The sequence below is a fragment of the Eubalaena glacialis genome, chromosome 13 (genome assembly GCF_028564815.1).
Source record: "Eubalaena glacialis isolate mEubGla1 chromosome 13, mEubGla1.1.hap2.+ XY, whole genome shotgun sequence".
Classification (NCBI taxonomy): Eukaryota; Metazoa; Chordata; class Mammalia; order Artiodactyla; family Balaenidae; genus Eubalaena; species Eubalaena glacialis.
The window spans coordinates 24,580,773-24,596,166 of NC_083728.1; the positions used below are offsets into that span (position 1 = coordinate 24,580,773).

The 15,394-nt window shown below is 51.8% G+C and overlaps 1 protein-coding gene across 1 annotated transcript in view; it reads right to left on the minus strand.

Moving 5' to 3' along the window:
* The window catches only part of MMP24 (matrix metallopeptidase 24), a 43,346-nt gene that overhangs the window by 2,254 nt on the left and 25,698 nt on the right, over window positions 1–15,394 (minus strand). Inside the window, exons 4-8 of the mRNA XM_061208195.1 lie at window positions 14,053–14,357; window positions 6,518–6,679; window positions 4,221–4,435; window positions 1,694–1,832; window positions 16–282 (exon numbers count right to left, since the gene is read on the minus strand). Coding sequence (XP_061064178.1) covers window positions 16–282; window positions 1,694–1,832; window positions 4,221–4,435; window positions 6,518–6,679; window positions 14,053–14,357 — 1,088 coding nt within the window. The remainder of the gene's footprint in view (window positions 1–15; window positions 283–1,693; window positions 1,833–4,220; window positions 4,436–6,517; window positions 6,680–14,052; window positions 14,358–15,394) is intronic.

A 15,394-nucleotide genomic window follows, 5' to 3' on the forward strand; every position in this document is an offset into this window, starting at 1 on the left:
CGGGTTCTTACGTACATCCTTCCTTGCTGATGAAGGCCCCTTGTGGAGCCTGGGGGATGCCCTTCCACACGGTGATGGGCTTGGGATAGCCAGGGTCCGTGGCCCGCCGCTCCTCGCTGTAGCGCCAGTACCGCTCGCCTTTGAAAAAGTAGGTCTTGCCCACAGGTTCCCAGCGCAGAGCTGTGTCAATGCCTTCTCGGGGCAGACAGCTGCCCAGCTCCCCCAGGCTGTGGGGGTACCCAGGCTCCACCGTCACCTCCTTAAACACCCAGTACTTGTCACCTGTGGCCAAGAGGAACCCAGGATTAGCCCTCCCCGGTCATTCGTGCTGGAGGTTGTGGATAGAGCCACTTGCCCATCATCCACTGGGACCGAAGTCAGTCATGGAGCCAGTGTCAGGGGGAGACAGCCCTGGTCCTGCTTGATCCCTGTGGCGGAGGAGGCTGAGGCCCCTTGGCCCAGGCAGAGCTTAGGGGGCAAGAAGCCAGAATCCAGTCTCAGATCCTGGGCAGCTCGCCCCACGCTGCCCAGGCTCCGTGCCCCACCCTCTTTTCCTTTCATGTGACTTGCTCCTTTTTCCTTTCCGGGTGACCTCAGCCTCTCATGGCTTCATACACACACTAGTACTCCCCCCACCTTCTACCAGTGACACCCAACTCTGAGGCTGCCACTCTCCCAGTGAATCTGGGCACCAGGCCCAGGACCCTGATTGCCCACCGTCCTCTGGGCATTTCTAGGTCGGCTTCCGGAGTTCCTCCTCTCCACCCCAGGGGCTCCCTCCTTCACCACCTGTCTGCCTCCCAGGGTCCCCAAGAAGGTGGCATCAACCTCTCTTTCCTTCTCCTCTCAGCACTTAGCCTCTCACAAGGCCTTGTCAACCGCCTAGCCTCACTGCTCCTCCCTGGTACAGGCCTTACAGACATCGCTCTCCTCAACTCCAGCAGCCATCTCAGAAACGGCCTCCTGCCTCTGCCTGGATTGCTGCCTGCCCTCTGGCTCTCTGCTGCTCAGAGACAAACAGTGAACTTCCAGCATTGCCCTAATGGATTAAGACCACAGTCTGGCTGGGCAGCCAGGGCTCCTCAGGACTCTCCCCTAAACTACCTTTCCAGGCCACTTCTCACAGCTCTCTGGTGGGGCTCCATGGCTGTCTGGTGGGTCTTCTAAAGCCCTTTGAACTACTCCTTTGCCCATGCTGTTCCTTCCCCTTGGAATGCTTTTCTCGCTCCTCACTATCTGAATCTTACTCTTCTGAGGCCTGGCCCAAGTCAAGATAATCGAAGTGAAACAACCTAGCACAGGGAGGGCCTGCCATACACCTGGTTCCCCCTCCTCCCCTGGCCTCTCCAGCATGCGTGACCTCCCCCCTCCGGGCTCTTACAGAACTCACAGGGTGGCTTTCCATGGAGCACTGGATGGTCTTCAGTTGTCTGCACCACCCTCTACTTTGTGGGGGTGAGAGGCTTGTCACCCCACCACCTTCGGCACATACAGACCCTCAACAATCACTCCCTGACTTAATTTCCCTGCCTGCAGGGATCGTCCTGTCAGATGGCAGTGTTTCTGTTAGGGCCAGAAGGACCCTTGCAGCTCATCTGCCTCCCACCCTGCCTCTTCCAGTTTACAGGTGGAAAAAGGGGGTCCCGAGAAGGGCAGGAAAGCATGCCAGGTCCTTCTGCACAGGCCACGTTACCTTTGAAGAAGACAAATCTTCCATCAGCCCTTTCATAGGCTGCGTCTATGCGGGCGGGCAGGCCTTTCCAGAACTGCTCGATCTGCATGGGGTAGCCCTCCTGTACCCGGTTATTGCGCAGGCGCCAGAACCAGCGATCCTGGGGGTTAAGGCAAGGAAAGAAAGAGGCATAGCCTTTGAACCCAGTGATCTCAGCCCTGGGGCTCAGGCCCCAACAACCCAACACGTTCCCCTGGGCCCAGCCTTGCAACCCTCCCTGAAGTCTGTCCATTTACTGCTTCTATCTTTCAAAGCCCAATGAGGAAGATAAAATGCCCATCAACTCTCTTCACTTAAGGCTCCTGATGGCTCTTGCTGCCCAAGGGGCCATGAGACAGAGCCAGCAGACAGGCCTGGTGGGCAGAGGAAGCGTCGGGTAGCTGGAAGGGATGATGCAAGGCCTGGGATGACCACATGAGGGCAGCGGAGAGTCACCGACGTCAGCGGGGCCCCTCCGCAGGCTGGTGGGAAGCAGGGGTTGGTCACTGAGCCTGGGCAGAGTGCCCGCCTCATGGCTGGCTCCAGCCAGCAGGGTAAGGTCTGTGGGAAGCAAGCCGTGGAAATTCCCCCAAGCCCCGGGTGTGAATTCAGTTTCCTCCTCTTACAGTTGCATGACCTGGGGTTCAGTACTTAAAGAGCCTCACCTGCAAAGGGGGGTAATAGTGGGGGGGTCAGATGAGAGATTATAGGTGAAGTGCCTAGAACAGTACAGGGCACATAGTCAACGTTAAGTAAATGGCAGCTCAATAGGCCAAGAATGTGAAAAAAGCCCTCCTCCTCAAATTGGTGCCTGGTCCCACTGCAGCCCTGGTTGGTAGGCAGTCTGGGCGAGGCCTGTAACCTCCTAGGACCTCGGTTTTCTTATGTGTGAATGGGAATGATAAAACCCAGACTTGCTTAGGAACCGTTCAGTTGGAGGATCCAAGGGTGCAGAAGAATGAACATGATACATAAAAATTGTACAGGGGCTTCCCTGGTGGCGCAGTGGTTAAGAATCCGCCTGCCAATGCAGGGAACACGGGTTCAAGCCCTGGTCCGGGAAGATTCCACATGACGCGGAGCAACTAAGCCTGTGCGCCACAACTACTGAGGCTATGCTCTAGAGCCCACGAGCCACAACTACTGAGCCCGCATGCCACAACTAGTGAAGCCCGTGCACCTAGAGCCCGTGCTCTGCAACAAGAGAAGCCACCACAATGAGAAGCCCATGCACCACAACGAAGAGTAGCCCCTGCTCGCCACAACTAGAGAAAGCCCGTGCGCAGCAACGAAGACCCAACGCAGCCAAAAAAAAAGGTACAAAAGCTAGAAGTTTTTTTTTTTTTTTAAGGTGTTTTACGAAGTACTTTCACATCCAGTTTTTTAAACCTTATTTTGACTTTCGCAACTCCTGTTTAAGTAGATCTGAGATACACAGAGTCTTAAGGAAGGCCAAGTGACTCTCCTTGACCCACGCAGTGAGAGCAGGACTGGGGCTGACCCCTGTCGCCTGATTCTTGGTGAGAGCTCAAAGCTTGCTGGGGAGAATTCCACAAGGTGAGTGGGGCAGCTCTCCGCAACCAGCCAGTGTGACAGAGACACGCTGTCAGCGCAGGGCCTCTTGTGCTGGTGGCCGGGAGTGTGGTCAGCAGGCAGTTTTCAACTGTCAACCTCGCTGGGGATGGCCTAGCTCCAGAGAGCTCCCTCAAGGTCATGCCCTCCCTCATCCATTGACTGAATAAAGTTCCAGCCATTTGGGGCCCAACACGGGACAACTCTGACGGGCCATTCTAGCTCCAGAACTCGCTGTGGGCGTGGCCGGGTCTGCAGTGGGTCTAGTTGCTGCTTATCTTCTCCTGCCCCATCGTGCTTCCTTCCCCTCCTTCCCACAGATGTGGATCCCAAAGGTGCTCCCTAGTCAAAATCCTGCATCCCAAACACTGTCCCAGAGCCTGCTTCCCTGAGAACCCAACTGCAACACACTGAGCAGGCTGCCACCCTGCAACCCATGGCTAAAGGGACAGACACAGGCCAGGGGACAAGACGTTGCCTGGCCAGCTTCCTGTCAGGCGCTCCTCTGAACCAGCCCTGGCAGGATCCGGAGACAGATGCAGCCACTGCTGTGCCAGCCCCTACTCCAAGCCAACATCTTCACAGCCATGACTCCTTTGATCTGCACACGCCCTTCGTTAGAGAAATGACTCTCCCAGCTCTCAGATGGAGAAACTGAGGTCCAGACAAGGGAGGTGACTTGCTCAGAGTCACAGACCAGAGGCCGGTCTCCAGCACTTTTCCCCCAGCGTTAACCCTTGGGAAGGGGCAGGGTCACCACTTCCCCCCTCCCTCTTGGAAACAAGTCCATTCACCCAGCAGCACCAGGAAGAGACCCCATGGCCTGGCCGCTGGGCTAGCTCCCCTCCAGGCCCCACAGCAGGCCTAATCCCAGAGCAGCAGCTCTCTCCCGCCCCGTGGTGGGGGAAGGAGTGGGAGGGCAGCACCGAGGTCCTACCTTAAACACAAACATCTCGCCCCGGAAGAGGGCCACCGTGTCGAAGTTGCCGTCACAGATGTTGGGTTTGGCGCCCGGTGTGGCTGGCTGGTCCCCCAGGGGCGGCCGAGGGGGCCTGGGCTGGCGCTCATGCTTCCTCTCAGACGGTGAGTGGATCCTGCGGACGGGGAGTGTGGGGAGGGGCCTTGTGGGCTCCAGGGGCTCCGCGGGGGGTCCTGGAGAGAGGGGCTACATCTTAGAGAAGGGCCAGGCATGCCCTGCCCCCCGCTGCCATTGCCTCATCATCACCTGGGCAACTCTGAGACAAGCCTGTCACACTCCAGCCTCTTGTCCCCCCTCTCCCATTGTTTACTCCCCCAGTCTTTGAGAAAATCCATGAAAAGAGCCATTAGATGGGAACTCCCATCTTTCCACCCCCAAATCTGGTATCTTCTCTTTCTTCTCTCCTGTTATGAGAGAGGACATGTCCCTTCTTAGGCTCAGTGTCCCCTACCCTCTCTGTCTGCTCCCCCCATTCTTTATCCTGCTCCAATATGGCCTCTGCCTCGTCACCCAATGAAACTGCTGTCAAGATCACCAATGACCTCCCTGTTGCCAAATCCAACATGACTTGACCCAAACTTTGATGTCCATATGAATCATTCAGGGATCTTGATAAAATGCAGATTGTGACTCAGAGGGTCTGGGGTGGGGCCTTAGATTCTGTGTTTCTTCAGGCTCTCAGGTGATGCCAAAGTTACTGGTCTGAGGCCCACACTTTGAGTAGCAAGATCATACACACACTTTCCTTAAAACACTCTTCTCTCTTTTCCAGAACCTGCACTCTCTTGGTTTTCCTCCTACCTCGTGTACTGTTCCTTCTCAGCCTGCTTTGCTGGCAGCCTTTCCTCATCCACCTGGCTCTAAAGGTCGGCATGCCCCTGGGTCCTCTCCTCTCCCCTCCCCTCCCCTTCTCTCTCTCTCTCTCGCTCTCTCTGTCTGTCTGTCTGTTTCTCTCTATTTTGGTCCCTAGGTCAGTGCTTCTCAACTTGGGCTGCATATTAGGATCACCTGGGGAACTTTTAAAACCCCTGATGTTCAGAAGTCACCCCAGACCAATTAAAACCAAATTTCTGGGGGTGAAGGCTGGGTATCAGTATTTTTTTAAATTGAAATCCCAAGGTGATTCCAATGGACTGCCAAGTTGAGAATCACTACCCGAAGTGATCTCTTCCAGGTTCATGGCTTTAAAGACCTCTGTTCAAGCCGTCCCATAGAACGTTCTGTGATTACATAAATGTTCTATATATCTGCACTGTCCAATACAGAAGCCTCTAGCCATGTGTGGCTATCGAGCACTTGAAATGAGCAACTAGTTATTAGTGCAGCAGAAGAACTGAGATTTTAATTTTATTTAATTCTAATTAATATAAATTTAAATAGCCACATGTGGCTAGTGGCTACCGTATTGAACACCAAAGATCCCAGATCAATATTCCAGCCCAGATCTCTGAGCTACAGAGGTCAATCTATTGCTCCACAATTACAAAAGCCAGAAACCTCACCCCTGTGTCTAATCTATCAGCAAATAGGGTCCATTTTATTTTCAAAATACCTCCTAGTCCCCACCACCTATCCAGTCCTCTGCTGCCTCACCTGTGGAGATCCTGCCCATCCTCCAGGCTTTGGATGGGGCGACCTCCTCTGTGAGGTCCTCAGAGCCTCCAGAGGGAGCCCTCCTCCCGTACTCCACAGCCTGGGGGCTGTAGGGACCGTGCCATGTGGACATGCGTTTGCCGTAATAAACTGGTCTGCCCGTCTCAACCGACTTGACAAGAACAAGAACTTCCCACACCGGTGTGAACAGAGAATGGGGTGGCCTGGTAGCAGGCCCCTCAAATCTTAGCAAGATATCAGCCTAGTTTGTCTTTTTTTCTTGTTTAAGAAAAAAGCTCTGGTAATAATACTTATCCTATTGTATCACCATTACTTGGGCAGATGGGTGAGTCTCTTGGCTAGAGGTGGGACCCCTTGAGAGGGAACCACAGGAGGTGAGAGGGAGGTGGGTGGAGGGGGGGAGGCGGGTAGAGTAGGGGGAATGGGCGGCTCTCTGTTCACTTTTGTCCCTCCCAGTTGCAGCTCAGACCCTCCCCTAGGTTTCCCAAGTGTGCAGGGAAGGAGGGGGGTGGGGGAGGAGCCTTGCAGACAGCAGTCAGAGGCCCAGGTCCCCGGCCTCCCCCCAACCCCCCGCCCCAACAGGCAGGCAGTCATGGCCCAGCCCAAGGAAGGAACGGTGGCCCTGCTCCCCTGCCACACACCGTAGATCTTCTGGATGCCCTGGAGATCATCCTGAGGCAGCTTGAAGTTGTGTGTTTCCATGTACTGGTAGAAGGGTGCCATGATGGCGCTGGGGTCGTTGGAGTGCTCCAGTCCCAGCGCGTGGCCCAGCTCATGCACAGCCACCAGGAAGAGGTCATTCCCTGTGGAGGAGGAGATGGGGAGGTGCCCAGGGCGCCCACTCAGGTGTCAGTCAGTCAGTCAGTCAATCCATTACTTCAGCAAACACCTAGCATAAGCTTTGTGCCAGGCCCTGTCCCGGACACTGGGACATACACACCCCTGCCTTCCAGAACTCTCCATATAGTGGTGGATAGGGACAGAGAAACAAAATAAGTGAAATTAGTGTTCCAGGTGCTTCTACAGCTGTCTATAAGGGTCGAGTGAGGACTCCGAGGAGGAAGGAGTCATTTACGCTTGAAGGAAGATGTTCAGGGAAAGCGTCATGAAGGTGAAGCTTAAGGTGAGTCTAGAAAGATAAGAAGTTAGTCAGCAGAATGGATTCAGTGGGAAGGAGAGGAAGAGGGGCGGGGGTGGCATTCCTGGCTGAGAGAATGCTATGAACAACGTCCAGGGACAAGCAGTTTCATTCCACTTGGCTCCGGAGCAAAGCAGGAGGGGAGGGCCGGAGGGAGATGAGGTCAGCCAGGCTGGCAAGCAGGGCTTGTGATGCCACGCAAAGGAATTTGGATTGGCTTCTTGGCCAGTGGGGGGTTTAAGCAGGTTGGTGTTGGGGGGGTGGTGGTGACATGATGAAATCACTCTGGCTGCAGTTGGAGGAAGGATTAGAGGGTGATGAGACCAGAGGCAGGGGGATCAGTGGGGTCTGTCTGGAAGCCAGTGTGAGGGTCCCGGTGAGAGATGAAAAGAGCCTGAGCCAAGGCAGAGGGGGTGCGACGGGCAGAGGGGAGTCCTGGGGGCAGCAGGCTGGCGGTCATCTTCAGAGACCCAGTGGCAGGCGGAGCCTTGGTCGTGCAGCAGCTCTCAGTCCTGAAAGGACTGAACTATGGCCAAGATCAACGCAGGGATTCGAATGTGAGTGAAAACAAAAGGTCCAGGTACTGAAAGTGGGACACGGGATCCCGAGGGTGAAGCTGAGGCAGCAACACGGCAGAGTGGTCGTGAGCCTGGGCCCCTGAATGGGACAGGTCTCGTTCATTTCCAGCTCTACCCCAATGAGCTTTGTGAATTTGGTCAGAAGGTCTACCCCCTGAGCCCCAATTTCCTTGTTTGTACAACGCGGAGGTCATACCTACTTCAGAGGGTTGTGTGAGGACTGGATAGGATAAGACGTGTAGAGGGCATGAGGCTGCATGGCAGCTGCTGTCACCATGCATAAGACAGCAGCTTGGTCCCTGGAACAAGCCCATTGACCAGAAAGGAAGCACAAGGCCCTTGGGGTCCCAGCAACCAGATCCTCTTAAAGCCAACTCCCTTGAACTTCTGGGTCAGGCCTGGGACAGCAAGGCCTGACTTTGGGGGGGGATTAAGCAGCCCTGGCTTTGGGAAAGACATGCAAGGGGCAGGGAGTTGAGCAGGCCGTCGAATCAACAGTCCTGACTCATATTATGTCCAGTTATAGACTCCTGCTTGCCTCGACCTCTGGCATTTGAATGTCCCTTGAGCCCTGCCTCTGTTGCCCAGCCCTAAGGCATGTCACAGTCCAGTCCTGCCACCTTGAAGTGCAGGGGAGGCTGCCAAGAGCCCAGGAGGTGGTCAGGAGCCCTAGTGCTCTGGCCCCAGTGGCACTGGCCAAGCTGCCCTACCCCAGCCCGGCTGAGGGCCCCACGAGGGTCAGATGAGGCTGGGGATTGTGTCTGGCCTTCCTGGCTAAGGTCTCGGGAAGAGAGAAGAGCCCAATGGGGCGTACTCAGTCACACACGTGCATGCCTGCCACTCTGCGGACACCACCATTACCTTCAGCGAAGGGTGGATGGGCAAGATCAGGGGAAGTTTGGCCAAGAGCCTGGGGCTGGCCTTCTGCTGGGGCAGGGCAAGCTGGCATGAGGAGGCCAGGCCGCCCCCAGTTCCCTCCTCAGGTCCTGGCCCCTCTGGCAGCGGGGAAGGGTGAGCTCATCTCTGAGCTCCATCCCAAACAAAGGTGGCTGCTAGCACCAATGGAAGGCAGCCCTGCTTCCTGGGGTCCAGTCCTGGCTCTGCTCCTGGCCCGTTCTGTGACCTGGGACAAGCTGTTTGGGCCTCTTGTCTCCTGACTAGGCTCTTCCTCAGGGAGCATCCACAGGGATTTCAGCTGAGAACCAGGGAGCAGGGCTCTGGGCACCTGGCTAGACTCTAAACCTTTGTCCTCAGCCTGTGTCTATTACTCTGTTAGCCTCTGTGCTGGGTCTCTGCAGAGAACAGGAGTAAGCCCTTGAAGGAAAGGGGTCTGTGGGTTTGTTCCAGGGACCAAAAGGCAGAGGAGAGCTGGGGAGCTGGCATCCTACTGCACAGAATCCCGAGAGACCTGTTAAGTGGGGGCTGCTCTGGGGAGATGGAAGGAGAGTGGGGAGGGGCAGGAGAACTCCAGAAAAAGCAGAAGGATGGAGAAGACCCACATGCTTAATGGGCAGGAGGCTGGTAAGGGCTTCACCACCCAAGAGGGCAAAAGGCAGAGAAGCAGAGTGGTCAGAAGTGCAGTCCCTGGGCGTCTGACTGCCGTGACTCCCGGCTCTGCCATGTCCTAGCAGTGTGACATTTTAAATCTCTTCCTCTGTAAAACAAAGGGATTAATGGTACCTTCATCATAAGAATGGGGTGAAGATTAATGAGGCAAGGTACAGAAAGCACTCACACCACCTCCAGGCACAGAACTATCACGGTTAATTAGCAAGGTCACGTTAAGCTATGTATGAAGGACCAGCATCCTCAACAGGGAGAGTTCCCTTGAGCTGGGAGCTCAAGTCTTTGGGCTTCCTAGCAAGCACCCAACAGTCTACTTGGCTACTCCAGTGTATCTTGTCTCTGATTCATTTCCTTCTCTTGGGACCTCCATCTTTGGTGAGTCCCATCTCATTGACTCCTGAAACCTCCCAAAGGTTACAACATTTCCTTTTGCCTCTATTCTTTTGCCAATGCTGTCCCCTCTACCTGGAATAACCTTACTCCTTCAAAGTTCAGCTGAATGCCACATCCTCCAGGGAGCCTTCCTTGATTTCCCTAACCAGCAGTGACTGCTTCCTCCTATACACTCTCCCAGCAGTGTATCTGTACCATCTTTATGGCCCTGACCACTTTCCACCCTACGTCATAGCCAGGAGCACACACTCTCTTCTGCCCCAGGACTATGAGCTCCTTGAGGGAAAGCTCTGTGCTGGACAAGCCAGGATGGAACAGTGCCAAATGTTCAGTATTTTTCCAGGTGTTGTCTTTGGACCATCGGCAGCAGAATCAACTGGGGTGATTGTTAAAAATTCGGAGTCCTGGGTTTGAGACAGCTAATGTCTTCTTGGATGAGAGTCAGGACTTTGCTCTGGAAAACCAAGCATGAACTATCCAGACGCAGTTCATAACCCCAGCAATAGACCGCTAGGAACCGGAACGCAGCCATTGCCCTAGGATGGTTTTTGGAAGGACAGCAAAGGAACCGAGATTGATTGAGCACCTATATATTATCTCGTTTAATTTCCACATAAACCCAGCGAGGGCGTGATGCAGCCTCCCGGGAATTTTTGTTTGTTGGCTTTCTTCTCTATTCTTCTGCCGCTTACTGTGTGAACGTCTTAACCACTCAGAACTTTCCTTTCCTCACCACCCTGCCCAGTCTAGCTCCCAGGGTGGGGAGGAATCACTGTAGTAACTGCAGAAGGACTGTCCCCTGTGAAGGGCTGGTCCCCATGACTCTTCCCGTCTTGTCACCTTCCCCAGGCTGGGCTCCCTCCCCAGCAGAGCTTAGCGAATTCTGCTGACTTCACTGCTTGACCCATTGGAAAGGGATGAGGACACAGGGTGCCTGGGAGAATCCCCGAAATCAGCTTAAAGGTGTGGTGGGCCAGATCGCCCTTCACACAGACTCCAAAGTGGTGGAGAATCAGAATCCCCTTTACATTCTAGTGGTTCGCCAGGAGAGCCTTTTCAACACACAGGTGGAGGGGATTCTGATTCAGGAGTTTGCGGTTAGGGCTCAGGCAACCTTTTTAAAATAAAGTCCCCCGTGGGAATCTTATAGTGGTTGGGTCAGGCTGACACACCTGAAGCAACCGCTCAACCTTCACGTCACTAAGAGTGGGACGGCCTGTGTCACACGTGCTTCCTAACGTGATGCAACGGGGGGACCAGCACCAACTGGGAAGCATTCTCTCCATAAAAGTCAATCCAGTCAGGCCTGTAGATCTATTCAGGCTATATGGGGAAGAGAGACATGGTAAAAGTGATCGTAAGTCAGACAGAGAAAGACAAATATCATATGATATTGCTTATATGTGGAATCTAAAAAAAAGGGTACAAATGAACTTATCTGCAAAACAGACATAGTTATAGATGTAGAAAATAAACTTACGGTTACCATGGGGTAAGGAGGGGCGAGGGATAAATTGGAAGATTGGGATCGACATATACACACTGCTATCTATAAAATAGATAAGTAATTTCTTCAACAAATGCAGAGAGAAAAGAGAAGCAAGGTGACTGCTGTAAATGAAAAGGGACTTAAGAGACGAATGATGTGTGGATGCCCTTTGGATCCTGATACAAGCAAACAACCGTTAAAGACATTTTTGAGGTAATTTGGGAAAATGAACACAAACTGGGTATTGGATTTTAAGAAATTATTGTTAATTTTGTCGGGTTGGTCATGATTTTGTGGTTGTGTTAAAGATAATCTGTTAGAGGTATGTACTAGAGTATTTAGAGGTGAGACCTGAGATTTTCCTTAAAATACATCACCAAAAAATACAGGGGGTCAGGGAGGGTAGATGAAACAGCACTGACGTAATGTTGATAACTGCTGAAGCAGGGTGATGGGTGCCTGGGGGGGGGTTCACATTATCATTCTCCCTACTTGCTAAGTTTAAAATTTTCCATAATGGAAATTTAGAATAGAGAAGAAAGCTAATAAACAAAAATGTCCGGGAGGCTGCACTCACGCCCTCGCTGAGTTTATGTGGAAATTAAACGAGATAACATATAGGTGCTCAATCAATCTTGGTTCCTTTCCTCTCCTTGCAAAGGCCATCCTATGGCAATGGCTGCCTTCCGGTTCCTAGCAGTCTATTGCTGGGGTTATGAGCTGCATCTGGATAGTTCATGCTTGGTTTTCCAGAGCAAAGTCCTGACTCTCGTCCAAAGAAGACATTAGCTATCTTGGAATTTCTATCCGAATTCTTGGTCATTCGTCAGGATGGAGTGGGACAGATGAGAGGGTGCTGGGATGGTGCCCATCCACAGGTCCCAGCTCTTTCCCACACACACCACCAGAAGTTCTCAGGATTTTGAGACTGGTCCAAGGTCTCCACCAGCAAGGAGCAGGTGTGGGAAGTGCACACCCAGAGCTGGGAAGGGCAGGGTAGAGGAGGAATGTCCTTAATAATTCATGTATCTCTATCAGGGCTATGACTGTGATCAGCTAACAGTGCCTGGCACATAACAGTGGCTCAAAAATGTTAGTTCTCCTCTCATCACACTTTATCAGTTAGCACAGACCACCATTGGTTGACACTGATCCAAGAATAAGAACAAGATAAAGAATAGGTGTTCAGAAAGCCAGGAAACACATCCAAGACATAAGGGAAAGGACTCCTGGGCTGAGGAAATGGAGCTGGATAGGAAAGAGGACCAAAGAAGAGGGTGGGGGACAAAGAGAAATGTAGCAGTTTCATAACTTTGCCTAGGCTGAGCCTTGGCCACATCACCTCCTGAACCACCCTTTGACAGACAGGCCAAGAGTCGTGATCCCGGATCCATGCAATGATATGAAATGCTTTCAAGGAGGCAGTCCCCACCTACAGACAGCAGACACAGCCTCTGAGGAAATGGGCCTTTAAAGTCTGCTCTCAGCCTGAAGCATCGCCAAGGAAAAAGAAGGCCTAGTGTTTCCCCAACTTGCCTAAGCTTAAGAATTGGAATTTCCAGGGGAAGGGCCTGGGAATTCATGTTTATAAAAAGAACCTGGTTGATTCTTATGATCAGGCAAGTTAGGGAAACTCTGGGGATTAAGACAGTGTTTCTCAAGGTAATGGATGCCTGCCTCAGAAGCACTTGGGGAATTTATGAGACCACATGCAGATTCCCAGGCCTGAACCCAGAACCAGAGAATCAGAATAGCAAGAGGTTAGGGGCCTGGAGCCTGGAATCTGAATTCTTAAAAAAGGTTTCTAGGTGATTCTGGTGTGCCCTGCAGTTGGAGAGCCATGGAAACAGCATGGTAGCAAAGGGTATGGGCTCTGGAATCGTCATGTCCGGGTTCGAAAACGTATTTCCCCATTCACCAACTGTGGGACCTTAGTAGGTTACTTACTGTTTCTCTACACCTCAGTTTATCTATCTGTAAAATGGGGATGATAATAACATATACATATTATACAGTATGTGGAAAACACTTGACATGGGCCTTAGAATATTAACATACTAATTCTAATCTATTATAATCTAAAATAGAATTGAATTGAATCCTCTGTCCCTCTTTCCTCCAGAGTCCTACTGCATTTTCTTGGTACTTCTGCTGCGTCCTTCAGTACAGTCTGCCTTGCAACAGTGTGACTTATGTATACGTCTGTCTCCCCGACGCAACTCTGGACTTCCAAAGGGCAGAGACTGTGTCTTTTTTAAATGTTCGAACACGTGCATCATGTTCCATTAGAGTCGGAAGGGACTTCAGAAGTCACCTAATCCAGCCCCTCATCTGACAGATGAGGAGACTGAGGGTGAATGATGCGCTCCTCGTCACATGGCCAGTGGTTGAACTATAGTTTGAGCCCTGGCACTGCTGCCTACCAGCTATGCCATCTGAGCCTCAAACTCTTCATCTTAAAAAAGGGCATAATGATGTACAGTTGCCTACTTACTAAGCAGTTGCCTTGCAAGTAAGTACTGATGAGGAACTCTTGCAACCTGAGGAGTATTGTTACGATTACTGCAGAGAGGATGCTAGAGTAACTACGGGGCCTATTATTCACTTGTGAGGTTGACATAAGGGAGAAAGTCTGTCATGTTTTCCCACAGCATGGCCTTTGAAGCCCTCATCAGTCAGGCCAGAGCCTACCACTTTCAGCTTTAAGCCTTTTAACCGTTTCCTCCAGCCTCTGATCCATTACTTTATCGTCTTATTCATGGCCTAAACTTTCCTCCTAACTCAATCCAATTAGACCATTTACTAAGTGATCTGACCCATCTCCCTGGCCCTGGCCCTGATGGATCAACTGTTGAATATTATCAGAGACCGCAGTTCCCACCCTCTTAGGGCCTTAGTTCCTGGACAAGAAGCTCTAGAAACCAGGAAACTCAACTGTGGTATCCTCCAAGCTCTTCCTCAGGGCTTCTTTCCCTGACAGCCAAGTAACCCCCTGTCCCCTCATGACCTTACCATCGTGGTTGGCATTTCCTAATGTCCATGGCTCGTCTGAATCAAAGTGAGTGTCTCCACCAATCCCTGGGCCAGGGAAGTAGGCATGAGCCAAGAATCCCCCTTCGCCATCAAACGGGGAGCTGTCGCCATGGAAGCCAGAAGCAAAGAAGATCATGATGTCGGCCTCCTTCCGGTCACTTTTGATTTCATGGTAGGGCACCTCTTCAAAGGTCAGCGGGGTCACCTTCTGCCACACATCGAAAGCCTGTCGAATAGCTTTCCGCGTGTCTAACTCACCCACCTTTGGGGTGTAGTTGTGAATGCTGGTGAGAGAGGGGAGGATTGATAGGGAGGAACAGACCAAGAATCAGAGACCAGCAGAGCTAAAAGGAACACCAGAGGCCATGTGGGCCTAGAACTCTGCTGAGGTACCTCAGGGGTTGATGAAGAGGTTGGGTGGGCAGGGCTCTGGGTCCCCACCCCTGCCTTTTACTTAGTGTTTTTATATTTGATCTCTGAAAAAGTTTGTGTTGAATTTGTAGAAAAAAAATTAAGTTGTGCATGGCATTTCCTAAATTTTAAGTTTTTCTCCCAATACATAAAAAGGTACATTTATAAAATTTATAAAAACACTTAAACAGGGACTTCCCTGGTGGTGCAGCGGTTAAGACTCCATGCTTCCAATGCAGGGTGCCCGGGTTTGATCCCTGGTCAGGGAACTAGATCCCACATGTCGCAACTAAGAGTTCACATGCCACAACTAAGGAGTCCACCTGCCGCAACTAAGGAGCCCGCGAGCCACAGCTAAGACCCAGCACAACCAAATAAATAAATTAAATAAATAAATATTTTTTAAAAAACCACTTAAACAGTGGAGAGTTTAAGTGAAATATCCTGTAAAAAAATCTTTGGCACCAACTACTACTGTTTGTCTACATAGAAGCTGGTATAGGGTGGCGTGTGATTGAATCAGTTATAGGTTTAACTATGTAAGGTTACTGTATCCATATTGCATGGTTCTCCACGATGGAGCATCACCACTTCTGGCTGCTCTGCCCCATGAACACCTGGGGCAAAGACTATTCACCCATTCTACAGGTAAGGAAACTGGAGCCCAGAGAGGTTGCGTGATGGAAGTTAAGGTTAGAATTGGGTTAGAAGCCACTTCTAACTCTACTCTTCAGGAGACTCTAAGTCTACCCAGTTACTAACCCAGATTCTTCTTAAGTTTCCTCCTCTTGTCAGATTTCTGAAAAAAATCCTGTTCTGGTCTCTACAGCTTGTGAGCAGGAGAGTCCTTAGCTCAACCCAAAGGATCTCTGTCTCAGATCCTACTCCTGAACCCAGGGATCCACCTGAG